We start from the raw sequence: 25887 nt of genomic DNA on the forward strand, positions 1-25887 counted from the left end.
CTCCTTTAAGGTTTTCAACAGTGGTTCGGCTTACTACTAATCTCATGCCTCATCCCGTAACCCGGAGGACGAGGATGGCATACTGCCAGCTTTAAACAATAACAATGGACAAGTCAATGAATTGTGTTGATGGTAGCCAGTGCTGTACTGATCTTGGGAACCGTGTGGGAAAGGACGAGCACAGTGGAGGGCAGGCTGTATAAACAGTAGAGAACAAACACACACCAGTGAAAATATCAATATTGAGGAAAGCATAAGCGACTTATCTCTTCCATGTTTGTTCACTACATAATGTTAGTGCAACTAATCTGATGTAGAACATGTTACCTATGTGTCTCTGTACTTCATTTAACCTACATTGAAAATGAAAAAAGACGAACAGAAACAGATAGGACTTCCTCCATACAAATGCGACATGCACTGTCTTGACCTTTTGGCCGTGTTAAAACTGCTCAGTCTAGTCTCACTTGACCCCTCTACTATGACATGAACATCAAAAAATAAACTGAATGATACATGGCAGGAAGAAAGTACAGTAGAGAACACTAAATAATACAGTCAAAAGTGCTCAAATATGGGCTGTTGTTTTCGTCTCTTTTTTTTCTTCCAATGAGGCAAATCTTTTTTTATAGGCGTCTCCTTTATAGCGGGGTGTCGGGGGAGAGAGAGTGGGGAGAGAGAGTGGGGGAGAGAGAGTGGGGGAGAGAGAGTGGGGAGAGAGAGTGGGGAGAGAGAGCGGGGGAGAGAGAGCGGGGGAGAGAGAGCGGGGAGAGAGAGCGGGGGAGAGAGAGCGGGGGAGAGAGAGGGGGAGAGAGAGTGGGGGAGAGAGAGTGGGGGAGAGAGAGCGGGGAGAGAGAGCGGGGGAGAGAGAGCGGGGGAGAGAGAGTGGGGGAGAGAGAGTGGGGGAGAGATGTACGGATCGTGAGACGGGGGAAAGAGATTGAGGAGGGGAGAATTGGTTTGGCTCCTGGTGGAATGGCCCCTAGTCCCTGATGCCCCTCTCAAGCCCTCGTTTCCCCTGGTGGCCAATGGGAGGGGTTAACCCAGGCTGGTGATGTTGGCCCTGCCACCAGGTGGCTCCACAATGCGCTGGGTGTTACGCCGAGGAAGGTTGTCATCAACTTGAGCACCTACAAGTACAGAAGAGGAGGAGGAAGTCAATATCACTGTTTTATGACATTTTCATTGTTATGAACATATCATAGTTTATCATCAAAACTACGATAGGTATAGGCCTCCCGGGTGGCGCAGTGCCACCAGAGACTCTGGGTTCGAGCCCAGAGCCGGAGCCCGGCTGCGACCGAGAGGCCCATGGGGCGGTGCACAATTGGCCGGGTTAGGGAGGGTTTGGCCGGCAGGGATATCCTTGCCTCATCGCGCACTAGAGACTCCTGTGGCGGGCTAGGTGTACGGTGTTTCCTCCGACACATTGGTGCGGCTGGCTGCGCGCTGTGTTAAGAAGCAGTGTGGCTTGGTTGGGTTGGGTTTCGGGGGACGCATGGCTCTCGACCTTCGTCTCTCCCGAGTCCTTACAGGGGTTAAAGCGATGAGACAAGACAGTAACTACTAACAATTGTATACCACGAAATTGGAGAGAAAATGGGGGTTAAAAAAAAGATAGGTATAATGTCAGATAGATATCTCTAGTGAATGGATTCATGGATCCACCCCAGTGCTCCTCACCAGATAGGCTGAACCCTGACTGGTGCAGGTTGCGGACAGGCTGGGCGCCGGCTACTGCCTGCTTGGCTGGAGAGTTCTTGGCAGAGGAGGCAGGAGTCATAGTTTTGGGTGTGACTGACACTTCACAGACAGGCCCGTCATACAGCCCCCGGGGAACACCCCTTAGCTCAGCCAGCTGGAGAACAGGGAGGAGGCAGAATCAAGAGTCAAGATCAAACAACCCGAACCTACTGCATGGGTTAAACCCCCCCCCCAAAACTCCATGAATAAAACTTAAGTCGATCTCAGATCGATTGTCTGCAGGGTGAAATTAACTTACCCTTTCATCTAAATGAACTTCCCCTTTCATGTAAATTAACCTCCCCTTTCATGTAAATTAACCTCCCATTTCATGTAAATTAACCTCCCATTTCATGTAAATTAACCTCCCCTTTCATGTAAATTAACCTCCCCTGTCATGTAAATTAACCTCCCCTTTCATGTAAATTAACCTCCCCTTTCATGTAAATTAACCTCCCATGTCATGTAAATTAACCTCCCCTGTCATGTAAATTAACCTCCACTGTCATGTAAATTAACCTCCCATTTCATGTAAATTAACCTCCCCTTTCATGTAAATTAACCTCCCCTTTCATGTAAATTGACCTCCCCTGTCATGTAAATTAACCTCCCCTGTCATGTAAATTAAGTTCCCCTTTCATGTAAAAAGCTTTTAGGGAAAGATGATAATTTTGTACATTAAACTGCGAGTTTGACCAGCTCCAGTCCTTTTCAATTTGATTAAACAATATATATACAGTGGGGCAAAAAGTATTTGGTGGAAAATAAGTATTTGGTCACCTACAAACAAGCAAGATTTCTGGCTCTCACAGACCTGAAACTCTGTCCTCCACTCGTTACCTGTATTAATGGAACCTGTTTGAACGTGTTATCAGTATAAAAGACACCTGTCCACAACCTCAAACAGTCACACTCCAAACTCCACTATGGCCAAGACCAAAGAGCTGTCAAAGGACACCAGAAACAAAATTGTAGACCTGCACCAGGCTGGGAACACTGAATCTGCAATAGGTAAGCAGCTTGGTTTGAAGAAATCAACTGTGGGAGCAATTATTAGGAAATGGAAGACATACAAGACCACTGATAATATCCCTCGATCTGGGGCTCCACGCAAGATCTCACCCCGTGGGGTCAAAATGATCACAAGAACGGTGAGCAAAAATCCCAGAATCACATGGAAGGACCTAGTGAATGACCTGCAGAGAGCTGGGACCAAAGTAACAAAGCCTACCATCAGTAACACACTACGCCGCCTGGGACTCAAATCCTGCAGTGCCAGATGTGTCCCCCTGCTTAAGCCAGTACATGTCCAGGCCTGTCTGAAGTTTGCTAGAGAACATTTGGATGATCCAGAAGAAGATTGGGAGAATGTCATATGGTCAGATGAAACCAAAATATAACTTTTTGGTAAAAACTCAACTCGTCGTGTTTGGAGGACAAAGAATGCTGAGTTGCATCCAAAGAACACCATATCTACTGTGAAGCATGGGGGTGGAAACATCATGCTTTTGGGCTGTTTTTCTGCAAAGGGACCAGGACGACTGATCCGTGTAAAGGAAAGAATGAATGGGGCCATGTATCGTGAGATTTTGAGTGAAAACTACCTTCCATCAGCAAGGGCATTAAGGATGAAACGTGGCTGGGTCTTTCAGCATGACAATGATCCCAAACACACCGCCCGGGCAACGAAGGAGTGGCTTCGTAAGAAGAATTTCAAGGCCCTGGAGTGGCCTAGCCAGTCTCCAGATCTCAACCCCATAGAAAATCTTTGGAGGGAGTTGAAAGTCTGTGTTGCCCAGCAACAGCCCCAAAACATCACTGCTCTAGAGGAGATCTGCATGGAGGAATGGGCCAAAATACCAGCAACAGTGTGTGAAAACCTTGTGAAGACTTACAGAAAACGTTTAACCTCTGTCATTGCCAACAAAGGGTAAATAACACAGTATTGAGATAAACTTTTGTTATTGACCAAATACTTATTTTCCACCATAATTTGCAAATTAATTAATTAAAAATCCTACAATGAGATTTTCTGTATTTTTTTTCTCATTTTGTCTGTCATAGTTGAAGTGTACCAATTGTGCAAGTGTGAGAACTTGCACAATTGGTGGCTGACTAAATACTTTTTTGCCCCACTGTATATACCTTAAAAAATATATAATAACTACTGTACAACCAAAAAATCCATATGATGGAAATCCGTTGTAGTGACAGTACTTTTACCCTGCTACTGACAGCAACTTGTCAGCAAATACCCTCATCTTATCATGAGTCAGTAACTTAACATGATACAGGGTATTTGAAAAGGAAACCCACTCCCTTGGAAATAAAACACATCAATGCAAAAGACAGCACACCACGATGGCGCAGTTCCAAAACAGTGCCTTACCCTGCTGCGGGCCTTTATCCTCTTGTAGACGTAGTCTGAGAAGGGCTTCCGGCCCACGAAGCGGCCGCACCCCTCGGTGGTGTGGAGGTTCCCCTCCTCCAGGACGATCTTACCCTGGCTGATCACTACCAGGGGGGCGCCACGCACCTCCACACCCTCAAAGATGTTGTACTCCACATTCTGGAAGAGTGACAGGGGGAGAGAGGAGGAGAGACAGAATGTAGTACAATAGATCATTTTTCTTATGATTCGTGTGAGTTGATTGGTTTTAGTACTAGTGTGGAGGACCTCCCTCCTCCTCCATCCTTTGCCAGTGCGCTGCGATTTTATAGTGGGCCAATGTTCAAATCATTAAGTGTCCCCTATGGGTTTTGGAAGGGATAGATAAATGGCAATTGAAAACCCCTCCTGAGATAGCATCATTGATCACCACAGACCATTGATTTAGCCAGGCAGCGAGGAGCAGAGTTACCAGGCTGGTGTGGGCAGTGGAGAGCAGTGTGGAGTGTGACCACCCTCGTAAAAACTACTGGCTGACTAGGACTGAGGTCATGGCCATTTAGTGGGCTCCACAGGGCTTAGAAAAAGCATGAGATCACCAAGAGGCTGGACCACCCATTACACACACACTATGTCTCTCTGAATTACCAATTTTCCCCATGTACATTAGTCAATTTCATGACCAAATGGAAAGAAAGAAACCATAGAACACAGAGAGGTAGAGCAATTAGATTGCATAAGCACACACACGGACATACACACGCAAGCACACTGTGATTTGGCTGCTAACAATCAGAAATGACATGTTCCCGTACTCTGGCAGAGTTTGGGGGTGACATCACTCCTCTGAGTTACCATAAGGCCCACGCCCTAGAGCCGGGGAACCCAACCAATCACATGTGGTCAGGAGTCAGATCACCATAAAAATACCAATATGGTAATTTCATAGAACCATTGCAATTCAACCTCAAGTTCACTTGAATGTTCAAAGTTTAACTATTTAATTTTGGGCAGTTTCCCGAAGATGAATCTGTGGTGTAATACCATATGGCTGGATATACAGTAGACTGCGCTTATCTGAAGATATAATATTTGTGCGTAGTGAGTGTGTGACTGACTGACCGAGTTGTGGCTCTTGGCTGAGATGATCTTGGTGACGTCTGGGTCCCAGAGGACCAGGTCGGCGTCAGAGCCCACAGCGATGCGGCCCTTACGGGGGTACAGGTTGAAGATCTTAGCAGCATTGGTGCTGGTGACCGCCACAAACTGGTTCTCATCCATTTTGCCTGTCACCTGGATGAGCCAGGGGAACACAGAGAATGGGGCAGTTAACTTTGGGAGAAAATCCCATTTTTATGGACATAGATGAGTGTGTACGCAATTGTTGTGTGAATGTGCAAATTCACACAATGCATACACATTCTACACATGATGTACACTGTACGTTCTACTGTATATATTATGTACTGTATATGAGTATACTGTATGTTTTATATATATAAAATATGTAGTCTCTCACCACACACTTGTCCCAGATGAGGGACATTCTCTCCTCAGTGCCGTTGGTACCCTCGGGGATGAGGGTGAAGTCGTCTTTGCCCACGGCGCGCTGGGCAGTGTTGAAGGTGCAGTGGGCACTTCCAGTCACCTGAAGGTCTCCACTGGGGAGGAAGGCACAGGACAAGAGATTAGACTGTGCCACCTGGACTCTGAGTGGGATGATTGTCCTACTAGACCTTGTCACCATGATAACAGTTTACACCGTATGAATACGGATATTTGTCCATATGGCCCAATCCAGTGTAATGGTGCTGAGTTAGTGCTCTCACCAGGAGAGCAGGGAGCTGAGATAGTCGGGCGTGGTCGGGTCTGGGCTGAGGGGCGGGGACGTGATGAAGGCGGCAGCCTTCGCCCAGTTCTTGCTCCAATAGTGTGAGCCGTCTGTGCCCAGGCTGGCAGTGATTGGCTCCCCGTACACCACCGTGCCTGCAAGGCCAATCAGAAACATCATGTGATTACAAAATGAATGATGTTATTGACCTATTATGGTGCCTCTCCCTTCTTTTTGGCTCACACATGTGCATCTTCCCTTCATCCTTCCGTATGTTTGTACCCTAGCAACAGCCTAGCAACAGTCTCTCACCCTTCTTCCTGGCCTGAGCGATGACATCAGCAGCACTCTTGCTCATCACCTTAGTGACATAGAGGGGACAGTTGGTCTGATTGGCTACTGTCACCGAACGATTAACAGCCTCTGCCTCCACCTGAAAGACACACCCAGGGTTCAGAGGTCAAGGTGACCATGCAAGGACGCATTTTGAAAATAGAAAGTGAAGATAAAAACAGAAACGTAAGAACTCCGAGGTCAAATGCTGATGCATTATACCTCTTCAGGACGGCTCAAGACGTGTCCCTCAGGTCCAGTGATGCCCTGCTCCAGGATACGACGCTGCTCCTGAATGGACAGAACAGGTACGCTTTAAAAATGTCCAGTGTTTGATATTATAGATCGGGTTTTGATAGTCCAGCAAATGGTGTATTGTTAGCTGGGCTTTGGCGGTATACTGTATATACCATATACCGGGGAATTTGGGAATAGCCACGGGATGGTTTTTCCATACTGTCAATACTGTTGAAAGCCAGTCACCTGTTTGTTTGTAAATAGCACAACGGGATAAAGCGGGTGCAGGTGAGCCCAGCTGTGTTGTCCGGCTGTGTATTGACAGGGGTCTCGTTTTATTTTGAAAGTCAACAGCGTTTCTTTTGCTTCAATAGAGTGATCGGGGACGTGCAACTATGGTTTCCTTCACAACAAATACATTAGTGCAACACATTCAGCAGAAAATAGCTTCATTTTCATCAGATGACAACACAAGTGCAAAGCTATTTGGCTGGCAGCCACACAAGTAATTAAGCTTACAATGAAAAAACAAGGTACGTTTTGCAAAAACGATGCATGGCCATTATACTTCTAATGTTTATCATAGAAAGAATGTAGCCAGGTACATTTGCTAATGTTTTGCTTGAAGTGAAACTTGGCTACACAGAGAAAAGTACCGGAGAAAAGTAGCTACACATCAGTCAGTGCTGTCTGGTGATAGAATGCCTGTTTGTGAATTCTCATCTGAGTAGAGAAGTGAAACTGAAGCACAACATTTGTCAGATGCCGAGAAGAAATTACAATAAGAAGCATTTTAGATGAGCGCTTACAAAACGCAGCAAGATATTTATTGTGTTTTATCTTTTCTTTCTGCGTGAAAAATGCTGAATTCTGAGTTAACGCAACCCCTAAGTTTAACTTGCTAGTTAGCTAAGTAAGTGACTGAATTAATAAGGTGACGAAGCATCATCTGCCCTGTTTGAGAAGTCAAAGCCCTTTGGATGAGTTATCTGTACAGTTGCCAGTGCTATCTTGATTTCCTTGCTTTTTTTCTCCTCTCGGTCTGCTCCCCCCCTCTTCTCTGAGCAGAGCAGGCAAGCCCGTTGCCCTAGCAACGCCAGACTCCACAGACACAGTGTGTACACAAGTACAGTTTGTCCTTTAGACAAGCATGCGTCAAAACTTTGTTCCTTTTGTGGCAACCCGGGGGCCAGCAGGGAGCTACAAGGAAAGAGCAGATCCTTAGTCAGCTCCAGAGGGCTACAGAGGCCAAGGTGAGTCAGCACCATGGACAGCTCTACAGGCACTGACTGGGGCTGGTGATTCAACACCCATACTACCCAGTCCAGGTGCTGCAACCAATTGGACCTGGAATTGGTCCCACCGTTCCCTCATTACCCCAAATGGGTATAAGTAGAGGTGCAGTCACTCGGGCGCTTGGGTAGACAGGCAGAGGGTACTCCTATACCCCAGAAAAACAGCAGTGAGTATGATAAGCACCTCGATCAGACGACAAAGAAGATACTAGGTAATGTTTGACTCAACTTTCTCTCTTCCTTTTCTTTGGACCCAAAGCAAGAGGACCCATTCCCAGAGACTCCCAGCGCAAGTATTGAAACCCCAGACTCATCACTCTCACTCTCTTTTTTGTTCATATGGACACTTTAAGCACCAGCTGCCAGAGCAGCTCACAGATCACTGCACCTATACATAGCTCATCTGTAAATAGCCCATCCACTCTACCTCATCCCCATACTGTATTTATTTATTTATCTTGCTCCTTTGCACCCCAGTATCTCAACTTGCATATTCATCTTCTGCACATCCTACCATTCCAGTGTTTAATTGCTATATTGTAATTCATTTACCACCATGGCCTATTTATTGCCTTTACCTCCCATATCCTACCTCATTTGCACACACTGTATATAGATTTTTCTACTGTATTATTGATTGTGTTTGTTTACTCCATGTGTAACTCTGTTGTTGTATCTGTCAAACTGCTTTGCTTTATCTTGGCCAGGTCGCAGTTGTAAATGAGAACTTGTTCTCAACTGGCCTACCTGGTTAAATAAAGGTGAAATAAAAAAATTCAAATGAACAGAGACGGTCCGAGGAACAGCCACACTGAACACAGTGACCCACGCGTTACATGAGAAGACTTTCAGATGTATTTCTCCCCTCCCCGTTCCCCCCAACCTTTATTAAAGAACAACTTTTGTTTAAGCACCGCAAAACTGACTCTCGCTGTCTTATTTATTGTGTGCCTTATTTATTGCCCCCTGGACTGCCACAATTTGCACAATGTCTCTCGTTCACATTCGCTTGTAAATGTCCAAACTCACCAAAAATTACACACACACGAGCTGGATTGACTGTCTTTGCAAATCGCTTATTTTCGTTTTCGCTCGTTAGCATATTTAGCTAGCAACCCCCATGGAAATTCGTTATTACTTGTGCTAATTTTGTTAGCAGTCTGTGTTTGTTTGGTGCCCCCTTGTGTACTAAGTCAGCAATATTGAGAAGGTTGGTGTGACAATATCAAATCAAAGTTTATTTGTCACGTGCGCCGAATACAACAGGTGTAGTAGACCTTACAGTGAAATGCTTACTTACAGGCTCTAACCAACAGCGGAAAAATGTATTAGGTGAACAATAGGTAAGTAAAGAAATAAAACAGTAAAAAGACAGTGAAAAATAACAGTAGTGAGGCTATATACAGGCACCGGTTATTCGGGCTGATTGAGGTAGTATGAACAATGTGATATGGTTAAAGTGACTATGCATATATGATAAACAGAGAGTAGCAGTAGCGTAAAAGAGAGGTTGGTGGGTGGTGGGACACAGTGCAGATAGCCCAGTTAGCCAATGTGCGGGAGCACTGGTTGGTCGGCCCAATTGAGGTAGTATGTACATGAATGTATAGTTAAAGTGACTATGCATATATGATAAACAGAGAGTAGCAGCAGCGTAAGAGGGGTTGGGGGAGGCACACAATGCAAATAGTCCAGGTAGCCATTTGATTGCCTGTTCAGGAGTCTTATGGCTTGGGGGTAAAAACTGTTGAGCCTTTTTGTCCTAGACTTCGCACTCCAGTACCGCTTGCCATGCGGTAGTAGAGAGAACAGTCTATGACTGGGGTAGCTGGGGTCTTTGACAATTTTTAGGGCCTTCCTCTGACACCACCTGGTATAGAGGTCCTGGCTGGCAGGGATCTTAGCCCCAGTGATGTACTGGGGTGTACACACTAACCTCTGTAGTGGCTTGCAGTCGGAGGCCAAGCAATTGCAATGATACAACCAGTCAGGACGCTCTCGATGTTGCAGCTGTATAACCTTTTGAGGATCAGAGGACCCATGCCAAATCTTTTAGGTTTCCTGAGGGGGATTAGGCTTTGTCGTGCCCTCTTTCACGACTGTCTTGGTGTGTTTGGACCATTCTAGTTTGTTGGTGATGTGGACACCAAGGTACGTGAAGCTCTCAACCTGCTCCACTACAGCCCTGTTGATGAGAATGGGGGCATGCTGAGGTCCACCTTTTCCTGTAGTCCACAATCATCTCCTTAGACTTAGTTACGTTGAGGGGTAGGTTGTTCTTCTGGCACCACCCGGCCAGGTCTCTGACCTCCTCCCTATAGGCTGTCTTGTCGTTGTTGGTGATCAGGCCTACCACTGTTGTGTCGTCTGCAAACTTAATGATGGTGTTGGAGTCGTGCCTGGCCATGCAGTCATGGGTGAACAGGGAGTACAGGAGGGTACTGAGCACGCACCCATGAGGGGCTCCAGTGTTGAAGATCAGCGTGGCAGATGTCTTTCTACCTACCCTCACCACCTGGGGGCGGCCCGTCAGGAAGTCCAGGATCCAGTTGCAGGTGTTTAGTCCCAGGATCCTTAGCTTAGTGATGAGCTTTGAGGGTACTATGATGTTGAACCCTGAGCTGTAGTAAATAAATATTATTCTCACATAGAAGTTCCTTTTGTCCAGGTGGGAAAGAGCAGTGTGGAGTGCAATAGAGATTGCATCATCTGTGGATCTGTTGGGGCGGTATGCAAATTAGAGTGGGTCTAGGATAATGGTGTTGATGTGAGCGATTACAAGCCTTTCAAAGCACTTCATGGCTACGGATGTGAGTGCTACAGGTCTGTAGTCATTTAGGCAGGTTGCCTTCGTGTTCTTGGGCACAGGGACTATGGTGGTCTGCTTGAAACATGTTGGTATTACAGACTCAATCAGGGACATGTTGAAAATGTCAGTGAAGACACCTGCCAATTGATCAGCACATGCCCGGAGCACACGTCCTGGTAATCCGTCTGGCCCAGCAGCCTTGTGAATTTTGACCTGTTTAAAGGTCTTACTCACGTCAGCTACGGAGAGCGTGATCACACAGTCGTCCGGAACAGCTGATGCTCTCATGCATGCCTCAGTGTTGCTTGCCTCGAAGCAAGCATAGCTCGTCTGGTAGGCTTGGGTCACTGGGCAGCTTGCGGCTGTGCTTCCCTTTGTAGTCTGTAATAGTTTGCAAGCCCTGCCACATAAGACAAGCGTCGGAGCCGGTGTAGTATGATTTAATCTTAGCATTGTATTGACGCTTTGCCTGTTTGATGGTTCGTCGAAGGGCATAGCAGGATTTCTTAGAGTCCCGCACTTTGAAAGGTGCAGCTCTACCCTTTAGCTCAGTGCGAATGTTGCCTGTAATCCATGGCTTCTGGTTGGGGTATGTAGTATGTACGTACAGTCACTGTGGGGACGAGGTCCTCGATGCACTTATTGATAAAGCCAGTGACTGATGTGGTGTACTCCTCAATGCCATCAGAAAAATCCCAGAACATGTTCCAGTCTGTGATAGCAGAACAGTCCTGTAGTTTAGCATCTGCTTCATCTGACCACTTTTTTTATAGGCCGAGTCACTGTTGCTTCCTGCTTTAATCTTTGCTTGTAAGCCGGAATCAGGAGGATATAATTGTGGTCGGAGTGCGAGGGAGAGCTTTGTACGCGTCTCTGTGTGTGGAGTACAGGTGATCTAGAATTTTTTTCCCTCTGGTTGCACATTAAACATGTTGATAGAAATTAGGAGGAACTGATTTATGTCTCCGGCTACTAGGAGCGCCGCCTCTGGATGAGCGGTTTCCTGTTTGCTTATTTCCTTATACAGCTGACTGAGTGCGGTCTTAGTGCCAGCATCTGCCTGTGGTAGTAAATAAACAGCCACACAGATAGTGTGGTCTGAATTTTATCACAAGATACTCTACTTCAGGCGAGCAAAATCTAGAGACTTCCTTAGATTTCATGCACTGGCTGTTGTTTACGAATATGCACAGACCCCCTCGTCTTACCGGAGTGTGCTGTTCCATATTGCCGGTGCAGTGTAAATCCCGCTAGCTGAATATCCATGTCATCATTCAGCCACGATTCCGTGAAACACAAGATATTACAGTTTTTGATGTCCCGTTGGTAGGATATTCGTGATCGTACCTCGTCTAATTTATTGTCCAATGATTGCACGTTGGCGAGTAATATCGATGGTAACGGCAGCTTTCCAACTCGCCTTTTGCGAATCACCCCACTCTGGGGGCACCCCACTCTGTCCTCTATACCTGCGTCTCTTCCTCTTGACAATAACTGAGATGTTGGCCTTGTCGGGAGTTCAGAGAATGTCCTGTGCGTCCTGCTTGTCGAGGAAGAAATACTAACCGGAGGTGAGTGATCGCTGTCCTGATATCCAGAAGCTCTTTTTTTGCCGTAAGATACGGTTGCAGAAACATTATGTACAAAATAAGTTACAAATAACGCGAAAAAAAACAACATAACAGCACAATTGGTTGGGCGCCCGTAAAACTGCTGCCATTTCTTCCGGCGCCATTTTAGAGAGAGAAAACCGCCTTACCCCACCATTAGCCTCAGGTCTTACCTCAGCCACAATGTCTCCATTCTCAGCATGGACCTGAGCGATGGCCCCCAGGTCCCGGATCACACTGAACACCTCATAGACCTACAGGACATAACCATGTCAGCAGCCTGAGACAACCACAGATGGGTCATAGAACAGACAGGGTAAAGTTAAATGAGGATACTCTGATAGCTGAGCAAAGTGAACAATAATGCCAATTTCACACCATGCAAACTCACTCTGAAGGTCTCAAATACAACAGTGGTAGAGGAGAACCTGTTACTGATGTATGAGCGATGTGTGAGTCTTGTATGAATCATCTCCCAAAAGCCAGAAATATAATAAAGAGCTACCATAGGTTTCCTTGGGAGACCGGCACAAAATAGAATGAAATGCTCTGGCCAAGCAGCCTGAATGCATTCCTCACACAGGTGCAAAGACCAACGCGGGCCGTTTTCAAAGGAGCCTCCAGTCCAAGATTAATCTGTTTCACCATGAGTCAGACACAAAGACTTGGACTGGTGCATTCTTTCATCGTCCCTTACTCCCACTGGATACACACACAATTAATGCCTCAACCTCCCCCACCCTCCCTCCTCAACTCAGCCCAGAGCAGGCCATGGGATATGCTGGGTGGGGAGGGCTGGAGAGCTACAGTATATAAAGTCTTACAGTGCATGTAATTGAGGATTCAGTGTGATTTTGTCCCATAACTTTCAACAGTACAGTTAATGTGGCGCAAAAAGAGGTGAATTCCTTTCATACTTTTTTCTTAAAGATTATTTTAACCTTGCATGTCCTTTGTGGCGGTAGCGATCGATGTGTGTTTCCTGTAAGACAAACAGGGAGCCAACGTAAAAAAAAAAAGCTACCATATGATAAGGTAAGTCCTACCTGAGAGTCAGCAAGCTGGAAAACGCCCTTATAAGCCAGATAGACAAGGAAAGAGTTGACACCTGAGGAGAGAGAGCACGTGTCAAAGGAAGGTACAGAGAGTTGGGATGAGAAACAAAGAGAGGCAAAGAGACCAGTAACATATGAACATACAGTACACCAGTCAAAAGTTTGGACACACCTACTCATTCCAGGGTTTTTCTTCATTTTTACTATTTTCTACATTGTAGAATAATAGTGAAAACATCAAAACTATGAAATAACACATATGGAATCATGAAGTAGCCAAAAATGTGTGAAACAAATACAAATATATTTGTGATTCTGCCTTGATGACAGCTTTGCAAACTCTTGGCATTCTCTCAACCAGCTTCATAAGGTAGTCACCTGGAATGCATTTCAATTAACAGGTGTGCCTTGTAAAAAGTACATTTGTGGATTTAAGCCAATCAGTTGTGTTGTGACAAGGTAGGGGGGTATACAGAAGAAAGCCCTATTTGGAAAAATACCAAGTCCATACTATGGCAAGAACAGTGCAAATAAGCAAAGAGAAACGACAGTCCATCATTACTTTAAGACATGAAGGTCAGTCAATACGGAAATTTCAAGAACTTCAAGTTTCTTCAAGTGCAGTCGCAAACCCAGTTACATATGTTACATATGCTGCAGAGGGCAAGTTCATTAACTTTACCAGCCTCAGAAATTACAGCCCAAATAAATGCTTCACAGAATTCAAGTAACTGTCATCTCAACATAAACTGTTCTGAGGAGACTGCGTGAATCCGGCCTTCATGGTCGAATTGCTGCAAAGAAACCACTACTAAAAAACACCAATAATAAGAAGAGACTTGCTTGGGCCAAGAAACACGAGCAATTAACATTAGACTGGTGGATATCTGTCCTTTGGTCTGATGAGTATAAATTGTCCAAATTTGAGATTGTTGGTTCCAACCATCCTGTCTTTGTGAGACTAGGTGAACGGATGTGTGGTTCCCACCGTGAAGCATGCAGGAGATGTGATGGTGCTTTGCTGGTGACACTGTAGGTGATGTATTTAGAATTCAAGGCACACTTAACCAGCAAGGCTACCACAGCATTCTGTAGCAATACACCATCCCATTTAGTTTGTGCTTAGTGGGACTATCATTTGTTTTTCAACAGGACAATGACCCAACACACTCCAGGATGTGTAAGGGCTATTTGACCAAGATAGTTATGGAGTGCTGCATCAGATGATCTGGCCTCCACAATCATGTGACCTTAACCCAACTGAGATGGTTTGGGATGAGTTGGACAGCAGAGTTTGGAAAAGCAGCCAACAAGTGCTCAGCATATATGGGAACTCCTTCGAGACTGTTGGAAAAGCATTCCTCATGAAGCTGGTTGAGAAAATTCCAAGAGTGTGCAAAGCTGTCATCAAAGCAAAGGGTGGCAATTTTGAAGAATCTAAAATCTAAAACATGTTTTTATATTTGTAACACTTTTTTGACTACTACATGATTCCATATGTGTTATTTCATTGATTTGATGTCTTCAGTATTATTCTACAATTTCAAAAAATAGTAAAAATAAAGAAAAACCCTTGAATGACTAGGTGTGTCCAAACTTTTGACTGGTACTGTACATGTAGGAAATCTAGCAACCATACAGAAAGAGAAAACATGAACACAACCAATCAAAATGTACTATATCACATTATGAGATGTTAATGTGGATGTGTCTGTACCGTGGTCCTTGACAAGGGCCTCCATCTCCTCCTGGACTCCCTTGTGCCACTCAGTGATGTCCACATGTAGAGAGTAGTCACAGCACGACTTGCTGTCCGCCCACTCACGCCACTGCTCAAAGGCAGACAGCAAACTGACCCCGGGTTCCGGAACCACGTGGTCAACTAGTGGACACACACACATACAATTGTTTAGTAAATTGGTTCATTCTTATTGTTCTGGTCGTGTTCAACCATGATATGCAGTAGGTCAGATTAAAAGCCTAGATCAGGATCTTGCATCATGTTTCATCCACCAGATTGTACTGTACTGCACTGTGACCCAGTAAGCCTCTGTTTCGTGACGTGACCCATTTACAGAGATGGCTCTGTGGACTTTGCAGTGCAGAGCAGCAGGAGTCAGCATTCTGCACGATGTGAAAAGCCACCTTACTCTTCAGGAGTCTGTGTAACTGCTGAGCAGGGAGATGGACCTTTACTGAGGCAGCTAGGATATTCAGTAGAACTCTACTGAACGCTACAGACAGACAGTAGAACGCTACAGACAGGCCATGCTATTACTGAGCAATAAGGAGGAGAGTGGATAAACAACTAGAAAACTACTAGAAAAAAGTTTTGAACGTCCTCCCTAGTCCACTTTTCACAGCACTCAGCAGCACTTGGTGGCACGCTAGTCTGTAGCAGATGAGACTTTATGGACTCAGGACCTGGTGCTGCCAGAGATGGAGCTGGCACTGTGCCCTGCCCATTACTCTTGAGAGGGGGAGGACAGAAAGTGGGTAGGTGGTAGTGTACATACTGATCATGGTAGTGCCCCCTGCCAGAGCGGCGCGGGTGCCCTGGTAGAAGTCGTCCACCGAGGTCATGCCCCGGTCGGGCATCTGGAAGCGTGTGTGCACATCAATGCCCCCTGGCATCAACATGCGCCCGTGGGCATCGATGGTCTTCACCCCACCGGGCACTATCAAGTTCTCGCCAATTTGTCTGGGAGTCAGAGGAAGAGAGATAAAGAGAGAGAAGGGAAAGCAAGAGAGAGAGAGTGAGAAAGAGAAAAGAGGGAGAGTTGTTATAGAGTTATCATTACGACTGCAATTTAGTCTGTAAAAGCAAACAACGACCAGTGTTAAAAGTCTAACGCATGGTAAGGATGGTGCAGAGGTAGTTAACTTCTGAGAAGTAGAGCATGTAGTCGTCGTTGTGAAACTCACTTGATATGACCATCCTCCATGTAGATGTCAGCACAGAAGGACTGGTCATCGTTCACGATTATCGCCCCTTTGATCAGGAGACGGTCACTCTACAAGATCATTTAAAAAAAAAAGATATTATTGGATGAAGAATTCACTGTGAATCAAGGTAATGTTTCCTTATGTGTCAATTCATCCTGTAAGGGATGGGTTGCCAACTGTCATTCATTCATTCGTTAGTATACACATGTCCAGTTCTCTTCATTCTCACAGAGTTAACACAGTGAAGTAAGCGTTCCTTTAGGAAAAGCCTTTTATGTCAGTGTGGGAAAGCAGACACCAGAATGTAACGCACAAAGAACGTCCTGAGCATTTATATGGCCTAATAAAAATGAGCTCATGATGGTGAGTATTGTATTTGGCACCACCGCAGTACCAGCCACTTTCTTTACGGGAAGCATCAGCTAACACTGTGCTATTAATATACTAAATACAGACACGTAAAATACTAAAGACAAGCCAAAAGACTTAACCCCCCTACATGTCCCTGCCGTCCCATCACCCCCACCATGGTGGGACGTTCCGACTGCCCCTCTGCTGTATTGGGCAGTGTCACATCATGTGTTACTGTCACAGCATTATCTGATGTTCTGCCTTGTTGCGTCATGGGGATATTAGGCTTCGTCCAAGTGAGTTCTGTGATGATAAGGAACAAGTTATCCTCCCAAAATGTTTATGGTTGCCCCAACTGGTCGTGTTGGGCTGGCATGATTTGATAATGGATGGCTTGTGTTGTAAGTCTCTCTCTCTCTCTCTCTCTCTAGCACCAGCACCAGCACCAGCTCTTGGGTGAAGCTTGTTCAACCATTACAGTATGTGAGTGAGACATAGAATGGGACAGAAAGTGTTTGGGATTGTAAGAATAAAGGAGAGAGAGATCGAGAAGCAGAGCAATAGGAGAGAGGGAACCGGAGTTCAATCGGAACCAAAGACACAGAGGATCGGAGTTGAGCAGCAGCCTGGAATGAGTCTTAAAGAGAGACTGCGTGATCAATGCTTCATGCACATGCTAATACAGGAAGGGAGAAAGGGAACGCAGATGTACAGTGTGCTTATTACAGATGGCTGAATACAGCATGTCGTGACCAGGAACAAAATATGGAACATGCATCTTCGAATGGATAATTGACTAGGTAGGATGATACCAGCATGGCTCAAAATGAGGGTGAGGAATGCACTGATGAATCAATGACAAGCAGCAGAGCACGCCACAAGACACGCCCCTCTGGCATCATCACTGGGAATCAGTCTTCCATACCTCTGTCACCAGGCCACTTGTTTCTGTGCGAGACTGAGAGAGGGGAGAGCTGGGCCCCCTGGCACCTCCCTGTGTTGCCCCAGTGGCGACGGCCTACTCTCCTAAAGTGGAGAGGCACAATTCTGGTCACGAGGCATTTAGCCCCCTCCACAAACAAAGGTTGATCTGTTTGAGTTTCAGCCTCTAGCGTGTTTCCCTGCTAGAAGCCCTGGCCTCAAGCAGAAATGCTTTCCAACGGGGTTCACAATGCCCCGCCCGAAATGCATTTGGACTAAAGAATAGAAAACTCATCTCTATGACATTGACATGCTTTGGTATGTTTTTTCCCCAACAAAAGTGGTTACTTGTTCCCTGCCAACTGACAAACATTCTATAAAACAAAGACACACGCAGAAAGGCACGCGCACACACATTTCTCTCCTCTCTTTCGAACAAACCCCCAAAGAATGTATTATCAGTAATGACTATGTCAGGACATTCTGAATAACTCGTGTGACAGGAGTGATGAACCCAGTCCATTCTCACATCTACATGATTCCATCCTGTTTTAGCAACTGTTCACTGAACAAAAATCAAGTGGTTGACTATCACTATTTCATTATTTGTCGTGCCATTTCACATATACAGTGCATTCGGAAAGTATTCAGACCCCTTCCCCTTTTCCACATTTTGTTCCGTTACAGCCTTAATCTAAAATTATTTTTTCTTCATCAATCTACACAATACCCCATAACGCAAAGGCAAAAACAGGTTTTGAGATGTGTTTTTTTTGCAAATGCATAAAATAAAATAAAACTGAAATAACTTATTTACATAAGTATTCAGACCCTTTGCTATGAGACTCGAAATTGAGTTCAGGTGCATCCGGTTTCCATTCATCATCCTTGAGATGTTTCTACAATTTGACTGGAGTCCACCTGTGGTAAATTCAATTGATTAGACATGGTTTGGAAAGGTACACACATCTATATAAGGTCCCACAGATGACAGTGCATGTCAGAGCAAAAAGCAAGCCATGAGGTCGAAGGAAATGTTCGTAGAGCTCCGAGACATGGTTGTGTCGAGGCATAGACCTGGGGAAGGGTAGCAAAAAATGTCTGCAGCTTTGAAGGTCCCCAAGAACACAGTGGCCTCCATCATTCTTAAATGGAAAAAGTTTGGAAACACCAAGACTCGTCCTAAAGCTGGCCGCCCGGCCAAACTGAGCAATCGGGGGAGAAGGGCCTTGGTCAACCATCTCTGCAGCACTCCACCAATCAGGCCTATATGGTAGAGTGGCCAGACGGAAGCCACTCCTCAGTAAAAGGCACATGACAGCTCGCTTGGAGAGTCTGAATACCTATGTAAATGTAACATGTAATATTTATAGTGCATTTATAGTGCATATATATACACACACACACACACATTAGCAAAAATGTGTAGAATCCTGTTTTTGTTTTGTCATTATGGGGTATTGTGTGTAGATTGGTTTTTCCCCCTCATCAATTTATTCCATTTTAAAATAAGGCTGTAACACAATGTGGAAAAAGTCCAGGGGTATGAATACATTCCAAATGCACTATAAATTGGAGTCCTTTACCGAAATCCATTCATAAACATTCATACAACTATGTGTGAGGCAGCCATGATCTAAAAACTAGAATTACATTTTTAGATACTCTTACATTACCAAAAACGGCGAGAAAGGTTACGGAAAAATGTGGTCCTGTGTCAGGATTACAAGTCATTCTCTGTGTTTTTAAAGAAGATGCTTTTAAAGAAGCATTTGCAAGTCAAAGTCAGTACCCAATCTGCTTGGCCTGTGATCGTCCATCGGGCATCATGTTTCTGGAGAGCATCTATCTTTTGATTGTTCTGGACCTGAGCCAAACATGACAGTGAACCAGTTCTATCCACACACAAACAGGATATTGACTCAATTGAACAGGGTTTTTAACTCTTAGACAAATAATATGCCTAGGGTGTTGGTCAATGTTTAATATCAACAACAGGTCATTCATCTCTGACCAACTAATACAGACCTAATACAAATTATTCAATTGAGATTTAAGTGTAGAAGCAGTTTTCAGAAATTCCCTAAACTGCAAAAACAAATCTGAACCAAGCCCAGCACCAGACTAGAGCCTGGATAGGTTAGAGGTCAATCAGAGATAGACTGATGGATTGATGTTGCATTGCACCATCCTCTCTCCACGCTGTGTGGCAGATCAGTCCAATGTATCATGTTTTAGAGGGCTCGAATTAAAGACTACTGACGTGTAGTTGAAGACGTGACATCAAATGGGTGGATGGGTGAACAGGAAACCGCCCTCAGGCCCCGTCAGCTCTATGTCTCCTGGATCTGGAATAGCCACAGTCCCCCTGATCAAAGACTACAGGAGCTGCTGGGTGGCTGTCTGGTTTAAGACACACAGACTATGACTGCTACTGTACAGACGCTCCAATTTAGAAGCATGGATTTTGTTGAGCCAACCATCTGTACTGTGTAGCGGCCGCCGGAACCTCTTAAAAGAAAAAGGAAACCTTGCTTGTCAGAGAGAAATCCCAGGTTGCACTGGGGCACCATTCCTTCCCCTATCTTCCTGTGCCCAGCTGCTGAAGTGGACATAAATAAACACTATCTCACATTGGAGGGTTTATGAATGGGGATATGCTGGATTATATCTCACAGTGTAGAAGGGGAAAAAGTGTTATTGGCAGGCAGTCAGTGTCCCTTAGAACTAAGAGTGTGCTTTGTGTAATGTGTGAACACGGAATTCCCCAGGCCACAGTGCATAATGGGATTAGTGTGGGAGAATGGCGGGCTGGAGATGAGCAGCGCCAGGCTGGACTGTCTTTAGTAACAGAGACTGATCTAACAGGAAGATACAGGGGCCGTGTCTGAAATCTGGCTCGCCTACTGCTTACTTCAATTGCATACTGTGTAATAATCGTACTAACTACATACTATTTAGAACATACCGTTTAGTAAAAAACGAATGCAGTACACACAAATATCAATACTAGTCTCATCCATACTGTGAAGGTGTCATATAATGTGCAATTGCATTGAATCCCACCATTTGTTCATTTTGGTAGCTTGCGTCCCCTTGTCTGATTATCAGCGGTAGACAAAAACACGCGAGTCTCGAAAGACGATTCTCTTCCTCAATAATATGCAGCGAACTCTACTAAATTAAAAGCCAAAATTAGTATGAAATCATGGCATTTAAGGCATACTGAATTTCACATTCAATATATTGTAACTTGTATTTTCGCATACCCAAAATGCATACTATTTAGAATGCTGCTAGGGGCATTCGGACACGGCCAGAGGCTTCTGGATAAAATGGCATCCACAGTGGCCCTATCCCAGGTATTCCACTGACTCCTGAACTCTTGACCCCAGAGCCTGGGAACAACAAGAAGACGTCTCTCATTAAAGTTTTCATGATATGTCCGTCCTGCAGTTAAGTCCATCAGTTTTATACAGGAACCCTTGAGTCCTCCCCTTAAATAACAATAAATCAAAAAATCTATTTCTGTTTCTGCATTTTCCAATGGTAACTTTGAGTGAGTGAGTGAGTGTGTGACTGTAAATGAACCTAATCATATTAATGAGAGAGTTGGATGAGTCATCTTTTGAATGCAGCCCCAGGTGGTGATTTTAGGATGACATTCATATTTGATGAGGCGTCTCTGAGGTGTGCTGCTTCCTAGTCTGCAGCTGACCACTCCAGCTGGTGACGACAGCCTCGTACTGCAGCCTGCCTGCTGCCCTTTGACTTTCCAATCTCAACAACTGTGTGAGTGTGTACGCCTATGTTTCTGTGGGGGGTGTTGGTCATAATCACCCAACCCCCAAAAAATCACAATTGACTTAACATGAAAGACAGAAAGTTGCATACAAGCACATTCTTTGTGTGTATCTATAGTGATCGTGTGTTTGGTTATGCAGTGAATTGTTTTTGTATGTTAGATTGATTGTACTTTGTTCTTACTCTCTCAGTTTCTCTTTCATTCATCTCTCTCCATCTGCCCTCATGTTCTCTTTCCCCTGGCACAGAGTATATGTTCTATATCTGAGTCAGCTGTTAGGGCTACTATGGATCCTGATCCTCTGATCTAACACTTACTGTTATGCTCTTCAGGGAATCTACTCCAGAACTGGGTGAAGACAGAGCAAAGCCTGGAGCGCGAGGATGATAAACTGATCTAAAACCGCAAACACATTCATACACATATGATATACACATAGATATACATCTATCTTGAAACAGTGACGACACTCCCTGGCTTGCTGATCCTGTGTTATGATAATTGATAAATGCATGAAATAACAAGGATATGACCTGGATAAGCAGAAGATTGTTGGACTGTAAGGGGAAGGGGATTGTTTGGTTCCATAAATGTGTGTGTGACAGGCTGTCTACATGACAGGCAGACAACACAGTGTGCTCACTGCTCCCTGCCACAGGGGTGTGGCACACGTACACACAACTGCGGCTGCTCCCTTGGTACTGCACTCGCAGTCACCCTTGGTACTGCACTCACAATCACCCTTGGTACTGCACTCGCAGTCACCCTTGGTACTGCACTCGCAGTCACCCTTGGTACTGCACTCGCAGTCACCCTTGGTACTGCACTCGCAGTCACCCTTGGTACTGCACTCGCAGGCACCCTTGGTACTGCACTCACAGTCACCCTTGGTACTGCACTCTCAGTCACCCCTGTTTATCTGTCTGTCTATCCATTTTGCTCTTTAATCTCTTGCAGTCTGAAATATGGGCTACTTTAGACGTGCCTCTATTCTTTCTCTGTCTCTCCCGTCATCCTCATGTTGGACAATGGCTGAGTTTAGCAACAGGAGTTCAGAGAGGGATGAGGACAGCTCAGTAAAAGGGGCAGGGCATTGCAGAATGATAGTGTGTGTGATTATGTGAATAGATCATTAGGTGGGGTATCCCTAGCCTGCTCCCTTCACCAGGTCATGGCTGGCGGCTGCCGTATCCATATGAGCAGGCTGTGGGATGTGACAGGTTTTAGGCCAAACCTGCATCAGTTTTGTCAGACCCAGCCAGCCTGACAGCCTGCTGGAGTAACCAACCGGGATGCCAGCCAAAGCCCCTTTCAAATTGCTTTCTTTGTCCACAAAAAAAGCTCACATGCACACGCAATGAGGAGAGAGGCACTTTTCCCATAAAAGCTTAGACTGTTATAGATCTTCAGGACATCCATGACATGGAGAAGTAGGCCTATGTTCTTAAGACAAAGGCCAAAAGGTGTTTTTCAAATGAGTATTGAAGCATAGGTTCATTGCAATGTGGTTGGGAAGCATGAATGTTGGATTAATAGTTGGGGGGTTCATATAGACTACTGGAGACAAACCTATAAATGATGTAGTTCAGCAATATAAATATGGAAAGACATGCGGGAGTATATAGTCGTTTTTGCCCATTTCCCTTCATTAATGTAGAGGCTGAGAGACACGGCAGGAAACTGGAGCCTCTGCCGCCCCCCTTTCATTCTTCTTCTCTTGTCAATATCCTATGATTTTCTCTCCTCGCCATGATTTAAAATCTTGGGCGAGACATGGTTGCTGCCTCGCACAGAGTCACACAAAATTCGTAAACAATATCGGGTTATATGTCCTAAACCCGCCTATATATAAATAACAATTTTACCGAATTCACCGGAGTTGGAATTGTCCAAAAAACTAACTTGACATTGCAGCGGATGGGCACAGGCGAGAAAGCTAATGCATTTGTTCCACCCGTTGGCGAACGGTGATAACCGGCCAGATACTGTTCTCTGACAAAGAACATCGGCATGGAAATGTCGCCTATAATGCGGGTCCGCGAAACCACAGCTGTGCGACTGAATTAATTTTACATGTGGAAATGATTCAAGGACAACATTGATTTCAAGGAGAGTCTTACAAGAGCCAAATGTGATTTGGCCTATCCAAAGTTTGACAGCTAGCCTCAGGCTCTCATCTTGTCAAATAAAGACAATTGAGATCAATTAAGTCCTTGAAAGACAGCCTATGCTGTGAACGATCACGCGTGTTGACCCGATAAGCAAAACTCTAATCGCCCATTTTAGCCCATTGTCATTTGAAAGATCATTTCTTTACATAGTCTCAAAAATGTGGCCTCTCCATGTTAATCCTAAAGACCCCGTCAATTACACCAAGAGCTCGTGCAGAATGCATTTCACAGTTTATGCAAACAGGTCGTTCACCTTTGAGATGTAGCCTAAAGCTACCCGAGAGAGCTTCAACTAATTCGGATCACAAGCCTCATTTTAGCGATGCACATCTTTGCCTGATTTGGTGAACGGATAGTTGTAGCAATACATGCACAATGTTCAATGGAATGAATACATGTTTTCCTAACTCACTGTAATGCGGGGAATGTTCTTCTTGCCCTGATAGCCTTGCCCAGACATCTTCTCTGTTCTGCTCTTGCTGCGCTTAATGGACCGCTATCAATGGAATGGGTGTTCAGAATAGTGCGGTTTGCCGGGTGGATAAGGCCGGTGTGGAATAGGCAAGGAAGTTAGCAGCAAAGAGAGTGTACAATTCCAAAAGGAGTCGTGCGTCCTAAAGCGGGAGGCCACCGCTCGCAGAATCTAGGGAAAGAACCGCAGCTCCAAATCACGTCCTCTCTCTCTCTCCTGTTCTCCGCTGATGCGCCAAACCTTGCCAGACGGACTCACACACCGAGGGAGGGAGGGACAGACACTCTTGACGAAGCCCTACGTGCATGCGCAGAGCCCCGCCCCGATCCATTGAGAAATCAGGAACTATGCTATGCATTTCTCAACCTGAATTAGGGAATACAGTAGGCTACAGCTTTAGCTACACCCCTGCAAAGCCAGCTGTGAGATGCCCAATGCAGAAAAACTTTCAAATGAGCTAAATGACTAATGCTTGCTTTGAGGAAAACAAAACCGTCCTACATGAAAGCACCTGTTGTTCCTGATGACTCTTGCTCTCCGTCAATGCAAGGCTGCAGGGCCAGACAGAATACCAAGGCATGTTCTCAGAGCATGCGCAGACCAGCTGGCAAGTGTCTACACAGACATTTTCAATATCTATTTGTACCAATCTCAACATGTTTCAAGCTGATCACCATTGTCCGGGTTCTCAAGAACTCAAATGTAACTTGTCTAAATGACTATCACCCTGTAGCACTCACATCTGTAATTATAAAGTGCTTTTAAAGGCTGCTCATGACACATATGAACACGATCATCCCAGACACTCTGGATCCACTCTAATTTGCAAACCGCCCCAACAGATCCACAGGTGATGCAATCTCAATTGCGCTTCACACTGCCCTCTCCCACCTGGAAAAGATGGGTAATAACTATGTGAGTATGCTGCTCATAGACTACAACTCAGCATTCAACACCGTGGTCCCCTCCAAACTCATCACAAAGCTTGGAGCCCTGAGTCTGAACACCTCCCTCTGCAACAGGATCCTGGACTTCCTGACATGCCGGCCCCAAGTGGAGAGGGTAGGCAACAACACCTCCGCCATGCTGACCCTCAACACAGGTGCCCCTCCGAGGTGTGTGCTTAGTCCCCTCCTGTGCTCACTGTTCACCCACGACTCCAACACCATCATCAAGTTTGCAGACAACACGACGGTGGTAGGCCTGATCACTGATGGCGATGAGACAGCCTACAGGGAGGAGGTCAGAAACTTGGTAGTGTGGTGCCAGGACAGCAACCTCTTCCTCAACATCAGTAAGAACAAGGAGCTGATCATGGACTACAGGAGAAAGAGGTGAGAGCACGACCCCATTCAAATCGATGGGGCTGTAGTCGAATGGGTCGAGAGTTTCATGTTCCTTGTCGTCCACATCCCTAAGGACTTAACATGGTCCACACACACCTGCACAGTCATAAAGAGGGCACAACAGCACCTCTTCCATCTCAGGAGGCAGAAAAGAGACATCACTGTGGCCGAGCTCCCTGCCATCCAGGACCTCTATATTAGGCAGTGTCAGTGGAAGGCCCAAATAATTACCAAAGACTTCAGCCACCCAAGCCATAGACGGTTCACTCTGCTACCATCCGGCAAACGGTACTGGAGCATCGGCTCTTGGACCAACAGGCTCCGAGACAGATTCTACCCCCAAGCCATTAGACTGCAAATAGTCATAATACTGCTAAATAGCAATAATACTGCTAAATAGCCATAATACTGCTATATATTTAATAAAATGGTTACACAGACTATCTGCATTGACCCGATCTTGCATTGACTTTATGCACACTCACAAGACTATACAGTACCTTCAGAAAGTATTCATACCCCTTGACTTATTCTACATTTTGTTGTGTCACAGTTTTAATTATTTTTAAAAAT

General features: G+C 45.3%; 1 protein-coding gene across 1 annotated transcript; it reads right to left on the bottom strand.

Annotated features, from left to right (window-relative positions):
* Positions 1-789: 789 nt before the first annotated feature.
* Positions 790-24206, bottom strand: LOC115128909 (dihydropyrimidinase-related protein 2-like). Its single transcript, XM_029659051.2, has 14 exons — positions 23909-24206; positions 16228-16316; positions 15819-16003; positions 15020-15184; positions 13294-13355; positions 12421-12501; positions 6519-6587; positions 6276-6396; positions 5962-6118; positions 5652-5793; positions 5255-5425; positions 4133-4312; positions 1684-1858; positions 790-1130 (listed from the first exon to the last, which is right to left on the bottom strand). The coding sequence occupies exons 1-14, from the start codon at positions 23954-23956 to the stop codon at positions 1039-1041; spliced, it is 1737 nt and encodes a 578-aa protein (XP_029514911.1). The 5' UTR covers positions 23957-24206; the 3' UTR covers positions 790-1038.
* Between the last annotated feature and the right edge of the window lie 1681 nt (positions 24207-25887).

The sequence above is a fragment of the Oncorhynchus nerka genome, linkage group LG4, assembly GCF_034236695.1.
Source record: "Oncorhynchus nerka isolate Pitt River linkage group LG4, Oner_Uvic_2.0, whole genome shotgun sequence".
In the NCBI taxonomy this organism is placed as follows: Eukaryota; Metazoa; Chordata; class Actinopteri; order Salmoniformes; family Salmonidae; genus Oncorhynchus; species Oncorhynchus nerka.

Excerpts from the sequence above, each read along its gene's own strand:
- LOC115128909 (XM_029659051.2), bottom strand. The coding sequence starts at position 23,956 with ATGTCTGGGCAAGGCTATCAGGGCAAGAAGAACATTCCCCGCATTACA. Across the intron at positions 16,317-23,908 it reads AGAACATTCCCCGCATTACA|AGTGACCGTCTCCTGATCAA; the intron begins GTGAGTTAGGAA and ends ATGATCTTGTAG. Across the intron at positions 6,397-6,518 it reads TCTTGAGCCGTCCTGAAGAG|GTGGAGGCAGAGGCTGTTAA; the intron begins GTATAATGCATC and ends TGTGTCTTTCAG.